Raw genomic sequence first — 16,662 nt, 5'->3', positions numbered from 1 at the left:
GCCCATTCATAGCTTCTAAGTAGGCTGTCACCTATGAAAATTTATGCTTCTCTGAACTAGTCTGACTAAGGCTGCAGGCAGGGATTCTTCTTGTAATAGATTTCTCTTGTTTAAAGAGGATGAAAAAGGTAATTAAGATTTTTATGGGAATTTCTAGCACAAAGATGAAATAACTCGCCCTATATCCTAGGAGAACAGGAAGAGTTGGAAAGAAATAACTTTGCCAAATCAATTAGCCATGCTGACTCCCAAACAATGGGAACCTCAAAGAGAATTGCCACATCACTTCTCTGGTTAGCAGAGATCATCATATGATATATTCACAAATAACGTCTTGTAGTTTAATAACGACTGGCTTTATTTTCTAACCAAATAAACTAAATTTAAGTTAAGAGCAACTTTAAAAAAAATGTGACCTGTGTCCCTTTTTTTTTTTTTTTTTTAAGGATAAAAATGCCCAGAGAAGTCAAATAATCAGAATGTGGTAAAATCTACTTGAGTACAGCCCTTAGCAAATGGGTCCATGTTACAAAAAGTCTTGCATAAAACACATATGGCAACTTCACTGGAGTATCGTCATCAAAACAGTTTCATTCTAAGGAACTAGCTTCAGAACCCTCTCCAAGCCTGAGTACATCTTCATCCTTGGTTAGTGAATTCAGCCAAGTTACAGCAGATGCCCACTCAATTTTAGATTTTGGTGAGTTAACAAGCCTAGTGAATGGAAACAAAAAGACTACGTTTAAGACAGCTGATAGTTCTCTATAGGTCAGTCTCCCAAGCAAGCTAAAATAAGAAAACAGGGATACGCAATAGGTATTAAAACAACTGAAGTGCTTATCTACCTAGCTGCTCGGGCTGTGCGAAGCTACAGGCACCGATTTGATTCAGAGGAAATTCGGCCCGATTCGGTGGCCGAATCTCCAAATCCAAATCTAATAAGGGGACCAATAAAAAGTCTGAATCGACTCGAAGCTCTCCGAATCTTTGGAAAAGATTTGGAGACCTTTGGTGATTCGAGCAGTCCCCACCTGCTGCAGCAGGGAGCTGGAGCCAGACTCCATGCCGATAAGTAGGGGGTGGGGGAGAGGGGCCTGGAGGAAGGGGGAAGGGACCATGGGGGGACCCCTGCCAAGCCCCACCCCCTGCCCGCTCCCTCAGCTCCCCCCACGGGTGCCCCCACCAGCTCCCAGTGCTTAAAAAGAGCCCCCACTCACCAGGTGCTGCCAGGTGGGGGGGCAATCCCTGCTGCACCCCACTGCATGGGGGGGCTCTGTCATGAGCCCCCCACCCCCCTCACTTCCCTAGTCTCCCCCCCCACAGCTGCCCTGCCCACCCCACCTCTGGCCCTTTTAGAAAAAAAGCAAAACCCCTGTACTCACCAGTGCCTACAGCAGCCATGGGGGGCTCATGGAAGAGCCCCCTCCATGTAGTGTGGGGCAGTGGGGAGCAGTAGGGATCCCCCCCTGCCAGGCAGGAAATGGTGAGTTGAGGGTATTTTTTTTTTCTTAAAGGGCTGGAACTGGGGTGGGTGGGGCAGCCATGGGAAGGGGCTGGGCGGGGGGGGGTGTTCAGGGGGCTCATGCAGAGCCCCCACGCAGTGCAGGGCAGTGGGGATCACCCCACCCCACCTGGCAGCACCCAATGAGTCAGAGCTGGCGCAGGTGGGGGATGGACCTACGTAATTCGGCCGAATCAATTTGGGACAGTGATTCCAATCACCGAATCGAATCACTGTCCCCCAAATCTGAAGCAAATACTAGCTGCTTTGCACACGCCTACTAGCTGCACTGGTTTAACTTTTCAATTGGCATAGAAGGTTGCATTAGGCTCTTATTCGATTTAAAAATTACTTCTTTTAGTTTACATTGGATGCATTTAGGTGAGAAGCTATGGCAATGTAGCAACCACAGGCATCTACACATGACCAGCAGCTACTTTACCATAGCGACATATTCCCCCAGTATAACATGCTGCTATGGCAAAGTAGCTGCTAAAAATAACTGTGTAGCACGTATGGCGCAGTACAGGCTGTTACTCCAAAAGGATGTACTAAATCACGGCACAGTAACAATTTTACTGTAGCAACAGGTGTAGACACCCCCATTAAGTAGATGTGGAACATGGTTAATACAAGTCAAAATAAGCCACTTGAATAAAGTTTTGAAACCATCTAACAAACAGTTCAAATACGGGTGTAGACAAGTCCCGAATAGCATTGATGTAGCACTGAATGATATGAAGACATTTGCTGAAATCCTGAATGAGTGTGGCCTCAGTTGGGTAAAATTAATCGCTTGAAAGGTAGTGGTAAACCTGCCAAGCAAATACATAGGAAATTTGGTCCAGAAGAGGCTAGAAATATTTTTTAGAATTAGATTTTAAAAATGAATAAATAAACCCTTAATCCAAACAAGTAGACTGAAGTTAGCAGAATTCAACTAGAAACGAAATGTAAACATTTCACATTCATTAGAAAAGCATTATCAGCTACATCAGAATAGAATCTGAGCTACTAACAGGACACCAGTTGTATGACATTGATTAAGTCTCAGCTCAAGTATATAATAATTTAAATTGTTGGTATATTCCAAATTTGTAAGAAAAAACGATAATTCAGACAAAAGAAAAATACTATTAAAATGACAACAGCTTCTGAAGACAGCCAATCTGAGAAACAATAACACACAGAAGACAACACTACAAATATAAAATGAAATGTCATTGTGGATTTTTATTTTGTCATCAAAATTAGGAATACTAGGAAAAGGCATCAACAGGAAGAACAGAGGATGGAAAGACCCTACCCCTCCATGAAAGACCCTATGAGGGGAGGTTGAGAGATCTGGATCTCTTCAGCCTTCACAAGAAATGTCTGAGGGGAGACCTTGTAGCCGCCTATAAGTTTATCAAGGGAGGACAACAGGAAATTGGTGATGCGCTATTTGCCAGAGTGCCCCAGGGAGTAACTAGGAACAATGGGTGCAAACTAGTGGAGAGTAGATTTAGGTTAGACATTAGAAAGAAATTTTTTATAGTAAGGGTGGCCAGAATCTGGAATGGGCCTCCAAGAGAGGCGGTATTATCACCCAACTTGGAGGTCTTCAAGAGGAGGCTTGATAGTTACCTGGCTAGGGTCATCTGACCTTGGTCCTCTTTCCGGCCAGGGGCAGGGGGTTGGACACGATGATCCATTGTGGTCCCTTCCGACTCTACAATCTATGAAATCTATGAAATGGAAGACTTCCATGGAGGACCACAAAACCACCAATGGAAAAAAAACTGAATTAGACTAATTCGTTTGGTTTAAGAATTAAAATCTTGCCTACTATAACGTAGGAGGATGGAAGCAAACCATATTGCAGTTTCCTCTACTTCAAATAATTCTAATTTCTTGTAGACTGATTTGCCATAACCTCTCAAATTATAACGGCAAAAGGGGAAAACTCAGCACAAAACTGAGCAACACTAAGTAACAGTAGCTTTTTGAGTTTCTTCGCTCTCACAAAAAGTTATATAACATTTTGCTTTCAGTGACCTTCGCTCAAGACAAATTTCATAGGCAGAAGGGTCCCACCAACCTAGGAGGGACTAGGGTCAGAGACTTTACATGCCCTTCAATGGCCAGCTACGACTTTCTAAACTAGGGGTCTGAAGTTGACAGTTCAGGCCCCTAATTAAATGTGGTCAGAAATGTTGCCCACCCAAAAGCTCCAACTGAAGTGCATTAAATCTTCTGTACACATGGGGGGGGGGAGCAGGGAATAACTTTTTTCAACTGCTTGGAGAGACTTAAAATATCCTTTCAAGCACACATTTTAACAAACAAAAAACCTCCCACATCTTCATATATTGAGGAATTATACTTACCCATCTTTGTAAAGTTATTAGAGCTCTGTGGGTGAAAAGTATCATCACTGAAGCAGTCTCAACAGCCAATTTTCATCTGAACACTTTTTTTTAATGAATGAAATAAAGATCTACCTTTTAACTTGAAATTTGGAACACTGAATCAAAGGAGGCATGGAGCAACACCAGCAAAAATGCTTCCAGTATCCACAATATCAGAACTACTGTCCTCAGAATGACATCTGTAACATGCACTGAAAATATATTAATTTACAGGCTCCTTCACAGGCTTGCATAACTCCCTTAGTTTATTTTTTGCCTTTGATAAAAGTACAATTTAAGCACTATACTTCACTTCATAATCAAATTCCATCGCTTTAAATGTCATTTTATCAACACTCATACTTACTTGGCAAAAGAGAGAATAAAGACTTGGCTTAACAAGCAAACTTTTTCCAAAAGGGCATAGTATTATATCAGCATAAATGGCTCATAACATTAAAATAATAAATCCTTTTTAATTATAAAACTGAAGAAACTGCTTCTTCACAATTTTAAAACACATCACTATATTTTGCTCATGAGAACAAAATTTACAGTCATAAGTTGCACATAAAGGGTTTATTTTAAATGTTTTAAGGATAGAGTTACATCATAATTATAAAAATTACTTACAGAATTAAGTAACAGATTTAAAGTGTTTATACTTCTAAATGCAGAGAACAGGGAACTGTCTACATTGTTCAAAATAAAATAAAAATAATGAAACCAAGCTCTAAAGATGAAGTCATTACCTAATCTTAAAATGTGAACACGAAGACCTTTGAACTATACACATACCAAGAACCATCCAAATTGCACTAATGATGTAAAATACAAAAAGCACAGCATTTTCAAGGAACCAGAAACTGTTTCTGCCATAATTCTTTTTCCCTGAAATGATTGTAATTGCTTCTGTCTTCGGATAAAACCTTCATTTTTAAATTAATTGATTTAAGAAGGCTTTTATATATTGCAATAAAAAGGGTTTTCCCCAATGTAGTTAGGTCTGTATACATCCTACTCCAACTAAATTTAGGGTTTGGCACTCAAAAGAAAAAGTAAAAAATGTAGTGTTTCAGATTCAGCTATGATTTTATTTACTCCTGAACAGAATACATGGTCCCTTCAAATGCTGTATGAAACGTACAACTGGAAAATTACCTTCCGTTGGCACTATGCTCGCCTCACCGGTGCATTTAATCCTATTAACAACCATTAAAACAGCACAATAAGCAAATTCACAAAAAACTGAACACAAAATAAAAACAAAACAAAAACAAAAACCTAAACATTTTAACATGCAACTTTAGTTTGTTACATTGAACGTTCTACCTTCTAAGCATGCAAAAAAGGATGGTCTGCATTTAAGATTTTTTTTTCCTTTTAAAAGTTTTACATGGCAGCCTGACATCACACACACACGCACACACAATATACAACAATACTACAGCAGGTAAATGAGAAAGGCCAATAACTTTTATACACAGATCCATGGCTTGTGTCATCACAAGCCCCATGATAATTTTGGAAAGTAATGTTGAACCCCTAGAACAAGGAACCAACATTTAGTTACCAGGGTAACGCAAGCACTGCATGCAGATCTGAAACATGAGCCTAAAACAAAGCCCAAAGCAGATGGGCAGGGAGTGGAATTAGTCTCAAGCCTCAAAAAAGGTGGTTTAAGCTATCAGAAAAAGAAAAAAAGAAAAAAAAAGCAACAGACACAACAGGGACACTTAAGAAAACAACCATAAAATTTACATATTATTGATTATATTTGAATTGGCAGAATACGTGGTGTATTAAAGTGGCTTGCAGAAAACCCATTAAGTGCAAGCCTATAATGTTAAAAATGTTTCAGTAGACCTAGACCTTGAATATTTCAAAACAAACCTTGTATTCCTCAGATGTATAGCCCAAAACCAATTGTACTAGGTTATTCATGTATCCTGTGTTTAATCAATACACTCACTCATTCTTGTGCCACAAATATCAACTTGGGCTCATGGAGCCAGGCTCAGCTTTGAGATTTACATGCAGGACTCTTAAGAGTCAATAGAAAACACATAACAGATCTGCAGGATGAAAAAACACTGTGTTGCAAATCTGCTCACTTTGTTCAAAACACAAGGAACATTTACGACTCAGGTACTTAGTGCTTAAGAACTGCATTGAGAAGCTATTCACTGAAAGACAATAGCCTGCCTTTGGTTGCCCATGATGAAATACTGGACAGAATGCAATAGTAGCAATGGACAAAGAATTAAGGTATTGTATTTATATAATGAGTATTTATTACCATTCAAACAGCATAATGAGGCACAAGCCTTAAGGCTAAAATATGAAATTAGGCAAAAAATGGATAGAAAGGGACTTAAATCAGTAAGTCTTCAGTATCAACACCACCCAAAGTAGAGGTCACTGGGCCTCTGAGAGCTCTGATAAACAGCACCCCTTTTTCTAGCCTTCCACTAACTGTGTAAGGTTGGATATCTGGGTATTCTTTCCCTCAACAGTGATAACTAGCTTCATATATCATATTTCCATTAAACAGTGCTTTTACACTTCCAAAGCTCTGCCTTAATGTGACATGACAATTTTGCTGCTATGCTTACCATTTCTGCAATCCTGATTACTTTTAAAAAGCTGCCACATTTAAAAACTACCTTGGTTTATAACTATCTTGCAAGATTAAAACTGTGAAAGGATTCTGCTGCTGTGGGTTGCTATTTACATCCACAATCTAATGCAGATGACCGAACCACTGAGACTGCCTATAGCTTTCATTAGATATTACACCACTGGCATGCAGAACTCTAGTGTTCAATGAATGAAATTCACGTTAACAGCATACCTCAAAGCAAGTACAATGTACACCACAAAAGGCGACAACAGGTTAAAGCTGTAGATTTGTCCGGACACTCCTTATGTGGAAAAGCCAGAAAGAAGAGATCAGGCCTTCTTGGACCAAAAAAGGAAAAGAAAAGAAAAGAAAAGAAAAAATAAAGGGAATGCAGCAGACTGAGCAGAAGGCAACAAATGCTTCTCCTTCACTAAAATAAAAGTCTTGGCACCAAGCACTTGGGTTTTGCTAAGTGTGTATAACAAAATACAACATTTAGAATAGAAGGCAGCCTTGTTATGGATATTTTTACTGGTTCTACCGCTTGTAAATGTGGGCCACTAACCTGCATTTTCTCATTATCTGTTCATACAGATTAATTATACCCTTTCATAGTTTAAAGCCTTTTCACTGCAAGGTGCATAAATCATACACCGTCTTGTGACTAAGATGCACAAATAATTCCAAGCATTGCTATTCCTTAAACAGCTAGTTTGAAGTAGTGTAGAAACACAGTAGATTGATGTTACGTGGGTTAGGTACTCCTTAACACTGCACAAGCCATTTAAACCTTTCAAAACCACCTCTGTCCCAACCCTGAAAACAAGGACTGCCAGTAGCCAAGAAATTAAATTTAATGTTACATAAGAAGGCAATATCAAAAATATCAAACTACACTTGCATGTGGCAGTTGAACAGGTGAGTGCAAGGTTGAAGAAAAAGTTAAAATCTATGAAAAATTTAGATTAATGATTACAATACTAGATCAACTTTACACAGCTTGAATTTGCCGCTGTTCTTTACCGTACTCCCTCCCCCCAAAATATATCGACTTCCTTCAAGAAAAGGAGTTCCCTTACACAAAATGTGTCACGTTCACATAAATGTTTGTATTATTCAGAACAAAACAGTTTTGCTGGCAGAGATTGTGGGTTCGCAGGGACATTTAAGCTTTCATTAAACTGGAAAGCAGTCAAGTCTTTTTGTGTCTACAAATTTTACATGTAATAGTTCCACAAATTTGGCAAAAGTTCACAATGACGTCTAAGATGTCTTCACCAAATCGTAGACATAAATATGGAAATCATCATCAAACTTGATGAAATAGACAGAGGGTTTGGCTTCAACTTGATGAATGACCATGCCAGTCCTTTTTGAGCCATCTTCTTTGGCATATTCCACTTGTTTGCCTACCAGGCTGTCCACAACTTCACCTGGCTCCCGTTCTGCTGGAGGCGAATCATCTATAAAAGCATAGACACAAAATGCACTTTGTTAGGAGGTTATCAACTTTTATTTCCAGGTGACATTTGCCAAGGTTACTTAAGAACAAAGGCTGGCAACCCCTGGAGCCATTTTATCTGGCCGGTGGTGGGAAGTGGCTTTGCTCATGCAACAACCAGAAGCAGTGATGGTGGCACTGTGGGTGGGAGCAGTGACAGCTGCTGCAGGCTGAGCCAGAAGTAGCCTATGCTCTGAACTAAACTTATTAAATCTCTCACCCTCACCCCCCAGCTTTGAAGCGTTGCCCACCCCTGCCTTGGAATATGTGAAAATATAAGAAATGAGTTGGGGGTTGGACGGCAGATTTACACATTTCAAAGAATAGTCTAGAAGATATAGTTTGTTCAGACAACTACTGTTCAGCGTTACACTTTTAAAAGTATGATCACAGGGAGGCAAGAGGGGACGTGGTTAGATAACATTTTACTTTCATAAAATTCCAGTTGCAATTTTATACTATACCTATACTCTCAGATGCACTGAATATATTGGCTCCTACTTTATCGCATACACATACAAGATTATAACAAATGAATGACACTTCTGAAAAAAGAAGTGTCGAATGATCTGAACCAATATTTGTAGAATATGCACACGGACTGATATTCTACTTATCCAAACACTGCCCACTGGAGGCCATGAGAATGAATTCTAATGGATATGAATGTCTGAACCAGAGGTTACAGAGGGGTTTCACTCTTCAAAGTTTTTCAATTTCTCTCTCTAGTTCAATAATGTAGTAAAAGAAATTCAAACAACTGGGAAAGGAGAGTGGAAATGTAAAGATGTCACAACACTGTACTTATTCAAAAACTGCCTCCACAGCATTTCATCCAAGTTTAAAGGTATTTAACTGGGTTTCACTACATGGGGGGAGGGAGGGAAGAACAGGAACCCTAGTTTAGATCTTGAAACCTAAGTTGCCTAAATTTATACCAATGAGTGAAAGAGTCTGTACACAGAATCGAATCCATACGGAAAGTGTTAATACAAGGTTTTTCTTGTTAGACTCATCCCCCAGAGCTACCAGTAACCCAAGTTATTTTCCGTCAGGCATTGTCCTAGAAGTTTAGAAACCTCATATTTATGGAAATAACATTCTCTGCTACAGGAAACAAATTAAAAAAAAAACAACAGGCAAAGCCAGATTTAGAAGGAATCCATGGCAAAAGTTTAGCATCAGGACACAAAACAGTCCCTTCTTCCTTGTACAATACAATAAAAGAAAAGTTCTATATAGGGATGCACTCAAATTGCAGAGCCTGGGGCCAAATTTCACATGGCCCCGGGCTCCAATTTCGCAGACAGATCATGTCTGCTTCCCCAGTGCCTCTGATTGGCCAGGGCAGCTGGCAGACACATAGACTGGCAGCCTGGACTGGCCTGGCCCCACTCCCCACCTGGGCCTGGCCTGCACAGGAAAGAGCCACCACTATCCAGCTGCCCCCTGGCTCCTCCGACCTGACCTGGCTCTGCCCCTCCTAGCCCCTTCCCACTTCCTGGCTGGGCCATGCTCCCCCACCGGCCTGGCCTAGCTCTGCACTTGACCCAGGCCCGCTCCCCTTGCCAGGGATGGCAACGCTGCCCCCCTGCCCCAGCTCTGCTCCCCACAGTCCAGCCCCGCTCTCCCCACCATGGCATGAGGGCAGCCCTCTTGCCTAATCAGCACTTGGGGGACAATGAAACTGAGAAACCTTTTAATTTTACATGGAACCCTGCTTTTCACAGGGCTCTTTTTTTTTCCATGGATTTCTCCAACGTTCATGAAAAATGCCTGATTTCACATTTTCTGTGCAAATAGCAAAATCAGTGCATCCCTACTTATATGGAAAAACCTAGAATGCAATTAGTCTCTTTGCAGATGTAAGAGAAAAGGAAAAGGCAGTTTTTCTAAGGACACATGATAAGTTAAGAGCACATGTAGAAAAATCTCATCAATTTTACAAATTAAACTATGAGGTAAATAGCACATCAGGATTGAAAACTGCATCCCTAACATCCTTGGAACACTGACTTCTGTAGTTTTAGAACACCGTTCAGAATGGTTCCCACAACTTAAGATGAATAACTGTTCCTAGTGTAGCATCTGTAAACACAGCAATAAAGAGTAGACTTCCCACGAGCCGATCTGCCCCGACCCCATACTGGAGCTGGCTCAAGGAGGGTGCAAGGCCCGGGGCAAATCAGCTCGTGCGGGGACCCTCCCCCACCCCAGGATCAGGGTGGTGGGTCCCCACACGAGCTGATCTGCCCCGGCTCCGTACCGGAACCGACTCGAGGAGGATGTGGGGACCCTCCTCCACTCCAGGATTGGGGCGGAGGGTCCCTGCATGAGCTAATATGCCCCGGCCCCATACACTAGCAACCGGCTCCTGTCAGCAGGCAGGCAGATTGGGGGCCCACCGGCACCCCCAGGAGGGCTGCAGGGGGCTGTGCCGGAGTCCTCCTGGGTGTGAGCCCCCGATCTGCCTGCCAGGTGACAGGAGCCGGGTGCTGCCACCTGGATGTTCCTGGTGCTGGATGCGGGTTGTGCCCAGCACCAGTCTGTCATCTAGCAGGCAGATTGGGGGCCTGCACCCCCCGGAGGACTCCGGCACAACCCCTGCAGCATTCCTGGGGGTGCAGGTGAGCCCCCAATCTGCCTGCCTGCTGTATGTTATGTTTCCCCATAATAACGTATGGGCGAAATATCGAAACACCATCGAAACAGTAAAACAGTTTCGACGAAACAAAACGAAACAGAACAGTGGGTTTGAAACTCAAAACGAAACGCTGTTCCGTTGAATCGTCAAAATGGAAGCCGAATCAGAAGGGTGCTGTTTTGCACACGCCTAATGCAAATCTTGTCCTTTGTCTATCTGATGCAAGGAAGAGCTGTTGGGTGTGGTGGAAATTTTAGTCCCATGACAAACTATATCCTATTCTTGAACAGAAAGAAGGATGGAAACTAACTCGTTTTGGTAGAAACAAGTTAAAACAAATCCTTCATCTGACTTGCTGAAGGCCTGATTTGCTGATGGTTTTTTGCCATCTATGATTCATACTGCTTTAAAAAAATTTTACTCTGCCAGAGAGTTGGGTGAATCTGAACAAAGAGCCAGTTTCATACCACACACGCTGCAGCCACTTCCTTGTTCATTCAGACAACATTTTTCTAAGATTTTAAAACAGTCACAAAGCCCTAAAACTTGAGAGAGATGGATTTCAGAAGACAATGAATGATTTACAGCTCTAACATGTATGTAGAGCTTCATCTGCCAATCCAATGAGAAACACATTCTAAAGCCAAATCATCCATTACATACAATCAAGCTAGGAGGCAAAAGTAGTGAATCAGGTACCACTTTTTACAAAACAAGTTTGCCCATTTAAAAAAAAAAAAAAGGTAAACTCAAATCTCTCCAGCCCTGAAAGAGTCTGTGGATATCTGGAGAACCAGTGAATGAAACAGGATCAGCTGAGGATGAGAGGTGTATCAAGGGAAAATGATTTGTATTCAGAGTACTTAAAGAACTGTGTTCCCTCACCGTTGCCCGGTCAATACAGATTTAAGAGGCTTGGGAGAAACAAATGTTTTAAACAATCACTCTTCTCTTTTCAGTTAAAATTTGAAAAATCTTTCAGTATTTATCTGATGCTTCTTCCGCACACTTAATCTACTATAACTAGCCTTTCTATACTCCCCCCCAATCCCCAAAATAAACCAGACTCTGTCAGTGCTCTAGGTTACTTATTCTTCTTATAACAGCTGTGTAATTTGCTGTACAACTAAAGATTATGGCATATTTGCTATATAGTTGTATATTATCAACTAATTCATTTTTAAAAAAATGCTTAGTCCTAATAGGCGCCTATACACAAGTAGGGAGGCTGCTCTGATGCGCTGTAATTCCAGCATGTTGGAAAAGACTCGATTAATCAAGTCTGCTGAAGCGTGGTAATTACCACACTCCAGCAGCCTCCTGCATCTTGTGTATTAGTGTCCCCATGCTTCAAAATGGGGGGCACTTTAAAGCTCGCCAAACAAGCTTTAGATAAAGTGCATTTGCTGCCATTTTGAAGTCCTGATACACAAGGTGCTCTGGGCACTTTAATTAGAGTGGCTCTTGGAGCCACTCTAGTGGCCCCTCCACCCCCCGGAGCATGTGTATAAACGCCCTATGGTTTCAAAGAGTGCCTTCAAGAACTGAACAAGCACCTTCCGCCAAAATCAGCCTTCCAAAATTGGGGTGCATATGTTAAAGAGAAAAGCAGATTCTTCTGCCCAAAATAAAAGTGCACCGACACCGCAGAATGGCTGCTGCTTCTTTTCCTTCTCTTCCTACCAGCAGCTGCGTGGAAGGGCGGGCAGAGTCCAGCAGAGACAGCCTGGGGAGGGGAAAGAGGTTGCAGTGGTGCAATCTTATGTTACTTTGGTTCCTGCTCCACCCAAAGATTAAAAGCAACTGCCTGGCAGCAGCAGTGGCATTTCTATTCAGGCAGTGCTGAGAAAGTCAGTTATATTCACGGCTCATAAATCGACTTCGTTCATAACTGCTCTTCACTCCAAAGGTGTTAACTAGCCTTTTTCCTTTTAATGGTCTTGATGTAGCACACTAATCAAGCTATCATTTCTTTGGCAATTTTGCAATCTATTAACTGTTCCTGGTTTTTCTTTTCGTATTTCATAGCACTGCTGACTGGTTTTAGCTCTTTTCGAAATCCTAGATCTGCCCATGAAGTCCATTCTTCAGATACAGTTTCAGTTTTTGGCTGAGCAGAAATTCAGCTTTGAAAAAAAAGTTAAAACAATACCTTTTGCCTGACAGGAAAAGGAGTGTGAGTGAGCAGATTAGGCTCTGCTCTGCTGTATGGGGCTGGAAAACTTTCTTCATCCTTCTCCAAAACAGGGTGAATTTCTTGCATACTATACATCCCAAAATAAGATGATATAGTAGCTATACTACTCTCTCTAACTCCTGGCAGAGAAAAGGCTAGACCAGTGGTGCCCAATGTTTTTCTTCCTTGGGCCAGAGGGACAGTGCTCAGTTGGTCAGATCCTGCCAGTGGGCTCAATCTAGTGCACAGGGTGAAAAGGCATGGACCAATGCAGCTGGGGGGGGGGGGGAGGGGGGGGTTGGAGGGGAAAATTTGGGCCCTTCAGGGGAAGGGAGTGTGGCTGGACCCCAGTACAGCCGTGTGAGGAGAAGGGGGCATGATGTGGCCCCAATTTGGCTTTGCGGGGCATAAGGTAGCAGGGGAGGGGTGGCAGTGTAACTTGCTATTGCTTCCCCACCACCAAATTTCCAGACCTATGGGGAGCCCCACAGGCTGGAGGTTGAGCACCCCTGGGCTAACCAATAAATTTTTATGAGATGGTTTGGATAGGGATAATCCTGCCACAGGAAAGGGGTTGGACTAGATGACCTCTGGGGGTCCCTTCCACCACTACTTCTCTAGGATTCTAAGGAAAAAGATAAAACCTCTCTGTAGGAACAAAAGCTTCAACTACCTTCCAGTTAAAAAATATCCAAAGCACCCCTCCTATCTCCATTTTTCGTTATCATGACTTGCCACCGCACCCCCTACCCCGACACACACACACCATCAAATTTTAGATTCCAACTGAATAAACTTCTATAATGGTTGAGAGGAATACAGATATCGGCAACACTGAATTCTCCTTCACTTATTCTAAGCATACCAACTTGCAAACTGGTAGTTCCAAACTAGTTAAATAAGGGCTGAATTTAATATAATTTAATATAGCCAAAAGCCTTTATAGCATTTATATATTTTTTTCTTTTTGTGTTACATGTGTGAATACAGCACTCATGTGCACACTCCCTCCCCTTCACTTGACAGTTTCCATCTTTGCAGGATAGCAGAAACTGGAAAAAAATCTAAGCTTGGCTCAACAGACTCAAATGTAATCATAAAAAAAAAAAATTTTGGAGGGCTAGCTCTTAATATTCTGTAGGACCTGGGATAATCACAAGGGGAAATAATGGTTATTTTGGTAGCGGTGATTTTAGATTTTGCAAAATGTGTCTCAATTGTTCTATAGGGCCTGGTTTGGAAGTCTGGAATATTAAGGACAAGAGAGTTTTATGTGCATTTATTCACTGTGTAACTAACTTTTAAAATTGCTTTATTGTATATATATTTCCTTTTTTCTTCATCCTTCTCACGCTGTGGTCTGCTGCATTTAGCAAAATGCCAAGATAATAAAAAATGTAGATTTTTTTTTTCTTTTTTCACATCAAAATCACGTCTTGATTAAACAAATACATAAAACAGGATAGCTATAAACCATGCAGGAGTGGAAAAGGGCAGTATAAAGCATTAACATTAGAAACTGATCCTCATTTCAAACAAATTTTCATTTAGAAGTCATCTTTAAAATTACAGATAAACATTTCCTTAAGATTTCTGAGTTTGTAAAGTGTTTCATTTAATAAATTAACCATAAGCCAAAAATCTAATCTAGAGGCAACTGTTACTATATAGTTAATATAACAAAACATATTAACCTACTTACTGGAATCAGGCATAATGCGGAGGTCACCTTCTTTATAGTCATCTAAGAGCTGATACATGTACAAGACAGGATCCTTCTCGTAGGTAATATAAAACCATGTGTTCATTATAGGAGCTCGAGCCAAGACCATCCCCCTCCACTCATCTTTTGAGCCGTCCTCTGTTTCAAACATATGTTCCACAGCTTTGCCAATCATTGTGTCTGCTAGGTGAGCATCACTGATTCGAGATGAAGCTGAAAAATGTACATAATATTTAATAAATTCAGGTTTACTCAGAAAGCTGGATACTACATATTCTACAGAAATCATATTAACTGCTTTGTCCAAATGGGTTTATTTATGAAACAATTACTTGCTTCATGCAACTCAGGGCTGTTCAAGGGGCCAAGGTGCACACACCAAGCTGCCTGCCTCATTGGCCTCAACAGTGAGAGTCAGTAGCTGCTTGGGACATGAGCTGTGTGGGCACCCCCCACTGCACTGCATGCACAGGCACCCCAGCCTTACCCACAGTTCACTGGCTTCAGGCTCCCCTGCTGTATCATGCTGCATGAGCATACCAGGACACCTGCTAAGGTGGGGTCAAGAGGTGGAAGCCGGAGTGGGGCAGGGTTAGCCTGGAGCCAGAAGAATGGAGTAGGGGTGGGGGAAGCAGCGCCTGAGTGGGAATCTGGGGACTACAAATTAACCCCTTGGAGGCTGCATGCAGCCTGTGGACAGCCCTGATGGATATCTTTATTCCCTGGGTATAGTCAGGTTAAAAGATGCAAAACGTTAGTGATGATTATTTATTAAAATAATTCAAATCGACTTTTTCCAAAACAACAACAATATGTTTCTGAAGCTATAGCGCAGGGTCATGTTAACAAATAATTCAAAATAGTGAGGAAAACCAATGGTGGGTTATATAGCACATACCAAACAATTTTCATTTATCTTACAATTAATCTTTAGCAAAGGTAAGCAATTGCAAAACAGCTTTCAGAGTCTATTGTTAATGAGGTTTTCACTAGGGAATGCTGCAAATGGTTGATCCAATTTGAGAGTTAGTGGCAACTAGTGCAAATTATGAACACTGAACTTCAGGGTTTCAAAAAAACCTGTAGGATGTACCAGTCAGAGTGAGCCGTTAAAAACAAACACCTTATTATTGCTTTTGTTATTTCATTTAAAAGAACTGTATTTATCAAGAAAGGCACATCTGAAAGAACTTGATACAAAGTAAAAATTGTAGAAGGACCAGAAGATATTTTGTAGAGAGAGAATTCGCATTAGATCTCATGCAAGCATCTTCTTGGGTCAACACATTAGCATTTAAACAGAGTATTAGTCTAACTAAGCATTGTATAAACTTATTAAGGATAAATCCTTGAAGGTGTCAGAACCCATTAATTAGATGCCTATAGCACAGAGGAGAATTGGTATAGCCCAGAGGAGAATTGGTATAGCCCAGAGGAGAATTCCATGGGTTCGATGCATATGGCATAGTTTTGCTGTCAATCATTCTGGTGGCAGTAACTAGGTCATGGAGGAAAATTCCGCTATGCCTGAACCCAGTAACCAAATGCTACAATAGTGGAAAATTACAGTTTAGAAAAAAGTTCCCGCCACTCGTATGCAAATTCACATTATTATTGGCCAGTTTTAAATTATTCCTATGTGGCGACTAGTGATTGGCTTGCTAGCCGTATAAGAGGTTGAAGCAGTTTCCGCCCAAGTTGGAGAACTCCACACGCACCTCGTGGAGAACTCTGAGTACACTGTGGAGCCTAGCAAACTCCACGTGTGTTTCAGAGCGAACTTAGTGGCCTGATCAACCACTAAGGACTCCCCGTCACCGACCCAAGGGGGCCTAGCACACCCCCACCCGAGACGTAAGATGACTGCCGGCCTGAACACCCCGAACACCCTGACACATTTGCAGACTGACCAAACGAACTTTGTAATTTCTGCCCGACCCAAGTTTTGTTTACAACTGTAATCGAAGCAAGCTTCTGACCTGCACTGTACGAGCAGTGTAAGTAAACACTCTTTTTGCTTAACCAAAACACGTCAGTACGTGATTCCACTCCAAGCGTCACAAGTACCCGCCCACCAACTAGGGCTCCTAAGGCCCCGAACCCC

At 41.7% G+C, this 16,662-nt stretch overlaps 1 protein-coding gene across 9 annotated transcripts in view; it reads right to left on the bottom strand.

Annotated features, from left to right (window-relative positions):
- Positions 1 to 4,451: 4,451 nt before the first annotated feature.
- Positions 4,452 to 16,662, bottom strand: part of SPIN1 (spindlin 1) — a 94,463-nt gene continuing 82,252 nt past the window's right edge. For all 9 annotated transcript variants that reach the window (XM_059724871.1, XM_006277571.4, XM_019478079.2 and 6 more), the window contains 2 exons: positions 14,538 to 14,771; positions 4,452 to 7,977 (listed from right to left, as the gene is read on the bottom strand). In XM_059724871.1, the coding sequence (XP_059580854.1) occupies positions 7,778 to 7,977; positions 14,538 to 14,771 (434 nt within the window). In that variant the 3' untranslated portion in view covers positions 4,452 to 7,777. The remainder of the gene's footprint in view (positions 7,978 to 14,537; positions 14,772 to 16,662) is intronic.

Source organism: Alligator mississippiensis, chromosome 3 (genome assembly GCF_030867095.1).
Source record: "Alligator mississippiensis isolate rAllMis1 chromosome 3, rAllMis1, whole genome shotgun sequence".
In the NCBI taxonomy this organism is placed as follows: domain Eukaryota; kingdom Metazoa; phylum Chordata; order Crocodylia; family Alligatoridae; genus Alligator; species Alligator mississippiensis.
The sequence above is the reverse complement of the archived record's forward strand: the minus strand, read 5'-3'. Positions and strand labels throughout refer to the sequence as shown.